Raw genomic sequence first — 7,519 nt, forward strand, 5'->3', positions numbered from 1 at the left:
GCAACACCTGATTTGTGTTAAGTGGACTGCATTTATATAGCGCTTTTATCCAAAGCGGACACGTGGAATTATTTTCAACATAACTGATCAAGAGATTGGCTTTTTTTTTCTCTTTTACTTTAAACTGTATAAAAAGGAGCCAATTTAAGAACGTCAGGCAATTTGATGCCACAATTGACTACATTTACCAGAAACCACCGCTAAAACCATAGTCTGTTCCCTCGCTTCCTGATCCACGCATAATTTATTCCAATTGTTCCCCAACTGAGCGTGCGCCCCGGAAGCTGCAGGTAGAAGCAGGGACAGGCTCACTGAACTGTATGATAGGCTGGATACTGGGCTTTATCATTTGTTGCGTGATAACGATGGCTTTGACTCAAGAAAATGTTTTGAAGTTCTTGGTGGAACAAGGCGGCAAGGCAAAGAATTCGGATTTGTTGAATGCGTTTAAATGTATTCTAAACAGTTGTGATGTTACGGAAAAGAAACACAAAAGGGAACTTTTCAAGATGTTCGTTAACAACGTTGCGGTCGTGAAAGAAATCGAGGGCATGAAGTACATTGTGATTAAGAAAAAGTACCAGCACTTACTGAAAGGAGACATTGCGCCACAGAAATCAAAGCTTGGGGAAAGTTCGGATTGCTGGAAAACTTTCTCCCGACTGGATTTCCGTGGCTGTTCTCATCGCGAAGTGGGTGAAACCCTCCATTCCGATCTGGACAACAACAATATTTCAATTGTTTCAAGTACTAGTGACGACCGTTTGAACAGTAACTCTTTCAATTCGCCCACCGAATTGCCTTTACCACGACAGTTATGTCCTCTTGAGCACAAGACTAGTGCCGTTTTTGCCGTTGTAGCAGTCAAATCCCAAGCAAATGCACAGGGAGCTGAACTACTGCGCAGACAAGATGGATCATACTTCAAAATATTGAATCAAGGAACAGTGGAATCCACAATGAAGCCCTACATGTTGCCTTTAAGGATGCCACCAATCCAGTTAAACACAGAAGTCCCAGTAGCAGACTGCAGGGAAATGTATATGGGTAAAGTGGCTTCAGAAGTGGACCCTTACAGATCTCTCAGAACAAAAAAGAGGGAAGTAGAGGAATGTGCGGCACCAGGATCACCCCAGATGAGGAGAGGGTACAGAAGCACAAAACCGGGTGATCAGCCCAAATACTCAGAAACCATCCCGCTGGACCGTGCAGAGCACGAGTGGCTTGTAAATTTAGCAGCAGGGCACTGGACTCAAGTCTATGGTCTCCTGCTGAAAGATAGTCAACTGTCTGAGAAGAAAGACTTCATTTCTGGCTTTACAGCTCTTCACTGGGCTGCTAAAAGTGGCAAGAGTGAGATGGTTTGTAAAATAATCAAAATATCCAAGAGAGCGGGTGTACACATTGATGTTAACAGAAAAACACATGGTGGTTACACACCTTTACACATTGCTGCCATACACGGTCAAGAATGTGTGATGACTTTACTTGTGTGTGATTACGGAGCTGACACAAACATTCGGGATAACAGTGGTAAAAAACCATATCACTACTTGCTCAAAGGTGCGTCCCCTGAACTAAGAAAGATGCTTGGTGAGCCATGGGTATTGCAGGAGTCAAATGCTGAAAGGAATGAAGATTATCATTTCCCTGAGGTTCAAAGGGGCTTTGACAGCTTAAGTCGGCTGCTTCATCCTTATGTGGGACATAAAAAGAAGCATAAACGACCACTGTTCAGTTCCATACGTGAATATCATTTATGGAAGGAGGATGAGAATGAGGAGAATACATTTAGGCCTAGACCCCTTTCAGACATGTTCCTTTGAACATGCACTATCTCTAAATTTGGGGAATCTGCATTTGACTATTTTATTTATTTGTTCCTTTTCAAACAATAACTTTAAGAAGCTATTTATACAAATAACGCACTGATTTCCCTTTCAGAAATGTATGCTCAAAGCTTGACTTGAAGGTGAAGTTTACATGCATTTCTTATTTTAGTCATTTTTAATGATTTACCATAACATATAGTTAGGTATTGTTGCATGTTGTACTATTTGTGCTAAGGTATATTTTAAAAAAGAAATTCATGCTTGTCATAGTGTACTACAAATAGTCGTTTGTGAAGCTACAGTGCAGTTCATATTTAGGCGTGACCCTAGAGAGAAGCACCCTCTCTTGTACTAATTTGATGTTATCCTATTGTCTGAAAACTGATATGAGCATTAAGGTGCAAAATGCAGGTTGTCTGGGTGACAGTTTGTGTTTCTACAAAACATGGACATGGAGTGTTTACCAGTGAAGAAACAATGCTTTTATCACATCAACATTCTAAGTGCTGTTGTATATTGAGAAAAATGATGCAATATATAGCACTGTTTTTAAAACTTGCTCAAAGTTTTACAAAATTGTTTACAATAAATTCTGTGAATGGTTCACATCACTGTATGATTTATATGGAGGAAATTATGTCAGCTGTAGTATATGTGGCACTGTGATCACTGAGTCTTGCAGAGACAGACTCAATCTCTATTCCTTCAGAATAACCCCTGGTCTGTGACCTGGGTGATGACACCTGTGCTTCTCAGATTGGGAATTAAGTGCGTTGTACATTTTTGTGAGAGCAAGGACACGCTTCTTGAATAAATAATGGTCTGTACATAAAGTAAACCATACATCATTTATTTCCAGATTGTAAGAGAACATGTTATTCGGCTAGATGATTTACAAATAAAAAATAGAAGATCCCCGATAATTTACATTAGTGTTAAATATTGCTTTTTACAGTAGGAGAAATAACATGCATTCACTCAGTGTCTTCAGTGATGCTTGCGTCTTACCTGGAGAACTTGTCCTGGCAGGTTTGGTTCTGACCTTTCTGTAGCATGTAGGTATGAGTCATCACAAACCTGCATTACTCTGACAAACACAAAGGCATGACTCGCCAGTTCAATTACAAATGACACACTGACAACTCTTCACAAGCTTAAGGCAGACTGATGGAAACGATTGTGTTTACATACATGAGTAAGAGCCGTCAATGTGGAGGTATTTCATAAAGAGGCATTAATGAGCTTGCTGACTAACTTTATTGTGGAACAATAAAGTTTTGTGAAACAAATCTGGCATCAAACCAGACTTATTAAACATGCTACATTGCAGGTTACCTGATGTCCATTCTGGCAATGTGTTTAGATCAGCAACATCCTTATTAATGAAACCATATATTCTTCTATATGAAAAACTTAGGACCACATGAGACAGTTGAGCTACAGCGACATTATTTTTCTCATTAATAATTCTGAGGAAGATGCTGTGAAGCTCAACAGGAAGACTTGTGGACGCCTGATTGACTAGTGGGGTCACTAGCATGTGATGAGATGCCATCATCCCGGCTGACTGAATACATGCCTTCCCTGGGCAATGGAAATGCCAAGTGTGCTTTGCCCAGAGGTGCTGCCAGCCACAGTTGGTACATTTTCATTCAGTCTTCAATAATTTACTAGGCAGCCAACATTGCCTCTAAAACATTCACACCCTTTTCCATTTGATTATTTGTCATAAGCCTAATAAACACTGTTCTGTTCCTTCCCATTTCTGTCTTCAACCCTTTACAAACTAAGTGATTAGCATCTCTACCTTTGACAAGCATATGGAATTAGCTTGATTGAACATTCTGGTTTCAGTTAACTGAATGATAACAGATGATATCAGTTAACTGGATAATACCATATACAATAAAGGTAACTTCGGTTGTCACATTGAATCATTCACTTTGGCCAGGGGGGGCGAGGCAGACACCAGGCTCAATGGCCCATAAGGATATGATCTCAACAAGTGAGGCAACAGTATGCCTGATTTTTCATTGTTTCTGGATGTGGCAGTAACCTACACTGCTATAGACCGGATTAGTTTCAGAACTTTGGGGGCATCACGAGCGTGTGAAGCCTTACAACGAAAATGACCGTCAAACTGTTTTCACTGATTTTAGTTTATTATCAATACCAGGGTGGTGGATATGCCTTTAATTCCAATCCGTAATACTCTTTGATGGTATAGTTTTTGCCCATACAAAAGTGTACTGCATTTCAACAGAATAGGGTTGTGCTGGGGAAAACATTGATTGCTCTTCATTCTTCGTACAGCAAACCAAAGAATTACCAACCGGGGAAGTAAACACTATGATAGCTCGTTTCTCTTATTCGCAACCCCCCATTTAGATGTTTTCTACTCACTCTCAATCCTGCAATTCTGAAGACAGACTAAGAAATTCACCAAGTGTTTCAGTGGTCATGTGCTAATAAACACAAAATGAAATGAAGGCCTAGCCATATGGATTTTAAAAAATAATATGAAGCTACCGGTTTTGCCTCCTTTTTCTGTGGGACTTTCAGGACGTTTTGATTAGCCAAACTTCTTTTGATTAGGCACACCTGTTTAAAGCAGCGCACGAATAGGTTGCTTGGTGCCGAGGGCTGATCTTTGAGTCTATTCGGGATAATTGTGGAATAATTACGATGGAGACTCTAGTGAAAATAATTATTGTACTTTACTTCCATGGAATTATTTTACCTCGGGTTTTCGTTGGCTTTCCCGGTACATCCTCACAAGACACAGCCGACGCCCCGGAAGATACTGTCGACTCCACTGTTTACGGCACCATATTGTCCCCCCTGTTGAAAGCTTTATCGGAGCAGGCTACATGGGGAGATTTTGCCCCGAAACTAATCCCTGAATCCAAATACGTTCGTTACATGAAAAGACTCTACAGAGTGGCTTCAAAGCAGAAGAGGAGTCAGGAAGGTACTTCAAGTCAGCTGTACAACACCGTGAGATTGATCACTCCACGAGATGAATGCCTTCAACAAAGCAAAGGTATCAATACTTTCTGAAACCTCGTGACACGCGAAGTTTATAACTTGGTGGAAAAAGGTGCCATGTAGAATTATAAAAGTTTTCTGTTTTTCTTTGTTTATAAAATTACTATATTTGTTTTTATAAATTAAATTGTATTTAATTGGTTTTAATCAAACTGCAGGCTATGTGATTGCCAAGTTGACTTTAACAACTAAATGAGCCATAACATGTCTCATATTTTGTTGTAGAGATTTTTATGCAAGATCTTTCCTACAACCTTGAACGTGTACGAGTGAACGAACAGCTTTTGAAGTCTGTCTTCCTCTACTCCTTTGAGAAGGACCAGACCAGTTCATTCACCTCAGTCTGCTACCTGGACGTCCAAGAGCAGGAACATGATCATCAGCAGCTTTGCCCTAGTAATCACTACTCTGTGAAATTTCCAGTTCGCACAGAAAGGAGTCGCCGTAAATGGGTAGAGGTCGACGTTACTGCTTTTCTCCACCCCCTTATTAAGTCCCAAAAGAAAGGCATCCACCTGCTTATCAACCTGACCTGTGTGACAGATGGAAGACCTGACAGCAGGAACCTGGGTCACAGAGGTCCTGTGGAACTCACTATCAGATCACCCTCTCTCCTCTTGTACCTCAATGACACCAGTGAGCTGGCTTATCAGAGGTGGCCCACTGCAGCTGAGTCAGAAAATCCGATGGCTGGTTTGGTGGCAGGAGCAGAGAAGAACCATGTGCAGCATGGGCCAGATAAAAGGGCTTCACGGTGGAGACGCAACTTACCAAATAGCGAAATGGCTCAGTCCAGCCTGGCACCCAGCCCTGTGGACCACTTCCTGAATTATGCATTCCCAACAGATGACTGTGGCTTGTATGACTTCAGAGTAAGCTTCAGCCAGCTCAAACTAGACCACTGGATCATAGCTCCGCACAAATATAACCCCCGCTACTGTAAAGGTATTTGTCCAAGGGCCATGGGATTCATCTATGGTTCCCCTGTACACACTATGGTGCAAAACATCATTTATGAGAAGCTGGACTCCTCAGTACCTAGGCCCTCATGTGTGCCTTCTGAATATAATCCCTTGAGTGTTTTAACCATTGAAAAGGATGGCTCCATTGCCTACAAGGAATATGAGGATATGATTGCCACAAAGTGTACATGTCGGTGAACTGTTATTCCTGTATTCACTCAGTTTTACTACGATCCATATGATTAACTTGCCACCTCGCATATTTGGACTTTTTTTCTCATCTTTTCATTTTTGGACCCTTACCAGTGAATGTGACAAATTACTGAAATGACTGTGCATGAGGACTACATGTATCTAGAGCAGAAGAATTTACTTAACCAAATGTTTTGTTTGCCAACATATTTTGGCCAAACTTAGAAAATTTGTAAATGCTGAAATACTTTTTTGTTATTGTAACCATTTAACTAAAAACAGCAGTATCCTTTTGTTCCATTATTGTTGATAGTTGCCTTTGTAACGCAGTGTTGCACAAAGGGGGAAAATGAAAAGGCCTGTTTTCTTCGATTCTGGGTTATAGATATCCTTTTAAGTTATTTTTGTTAATTTATTTTTTGATGTTATCTTTCTGTTTTTTCTTGCTTAATGCATCAACACAATTGGTAACATTTTAAGTAAACCTGTTCTGGACAAAATATATAAATTGTAGTCAAAAACTCTTAGAGATGACTTTTACTGTTAATTTTATACCTTCAGACTGCAGATAGTTGTCTCATGGACAACTTAATGTGTCAGTCTGTATTTATTATCCTCAGTCATGAAATTACTGTATGCTGAATGGAGAGGACTGATTTGGTAATCTGAATGCATCATACAACAGTGATATTTAATATGTATATTGTGTACATGGATTGTAAGGTCTGGTTGGGCTGATGCTGAATTCACAAAATATTTTTGAATATTGCTATATTCATTGGAAAGAATAAAAAAGCAAGCACATGTCCATCTATGATTTTCTAATTTATATGATTGATGATACAATTGGTGATTTAATAATTTAACATTTAAGCCACTAAATGGCAAGAATTTTGCTTTTTTATCTATCAATGTTAAGCTTACTGCAATGTTAGATTTGTTTTGCTGCAGTATTTAGTTGGTCCCTGTACGACATGGCATCTTAAGGTTTCTTTCCACTCGCCACCACTGTTAAATTTATTTAACTACAGTGTATGATTCTTTGGGTACTAAAAATGATTCATGCAGTACTCATTCAGTCTATTCATCATGTCAAGGTCAACATAGGCCCTTTGCTGCAGTTTTAAACAGAACCAAAAAGAACACGTCACCCCAATATTGGCTTCCCCACACTGGTTACTGCTCTCATTTAGAATTTAAAATATTTATTATTGCATTTCTTGCATGGCTCAGTCCAGTAGCTCACAGAATGTCTGGCTCCTGCAAACCACATGTCTCTCTTGAGGTCATCAGGGAAGTGTTTTCAGTGCCTACCTAAATAATGCTTAAAGGCAAAGGGTGACAGAGACCAAGACTGTGAAATATCCTTCTTTTCTTAATGGAAAATGTGACTTGTTTCAGTTTAATGTTCACTTTTTGCTTCTGTGAAAACAAACACAATGATAAAGAGAATTTATTTTATTGAATGTACTGCACAAGGAGCAT

At 39.7% G+C, this 7,519-nt stretch overlaps 2 protein-coding genes across 2 annotated transcripts; both read left to right on the forward strand.

Moving 5' to 3' along the window:
- Positions 1-268: 268 nt before the first annotated feature.
- Positions 269-2,438, forward strand: LOC118222204 (ankyrin repeat domain-containing protein SOWAHA-like). The gene has a single exon (XM_035407602.1). The coding sequence runs from the start codon at positions 321-323 to the stop codon at positions 1,824-1,826; it is 1,506 nt and encodes a 501-aa protein (XP_035263493.1). The 5' UTR covers positions 269-320; the 3' UTR covers positions 1,827-2,438.
- A 1,325-nt stretch (positions 2,439-3,763) lies between these two features.
- On the forward strand, positions 3,764-6,842 carry gdf9 (growth differentiation factor 9). Its single transcript, XM_035407604.1, has 2 exons — positions 3,764-4,875; positions 5,106-6,842. Exons 1-2 carry the CDS (start codon positions 4,518-4,520, stop codon positions 6,038-6,040), a joined length of 1,293 nt encoding a protein of 430 aa, XP_035263495.1. The 5' UTR covers positions 3,764-4,517; the 3' UTR covers positions 6,041-6,842.
- Positions 6,843-7,519: the final 677 nt, after the last annotated feature.

This window comes from Anguilla anguilla, chromosome 3 (genome assembly GCF_013347855.1).
Source record: "Anguilla anguilla isolate fAngAng1 chromosome 3, fAngAng1.pri, whole genome shotgun sequence".
NCBI classification, from domain to species: domain Eukaryota; kingdom Metazoa; phylum Chordata; class Actinopteri; order Anguilliformes; family Anguillidae; genus Anguilla; species Anguilla anguilla.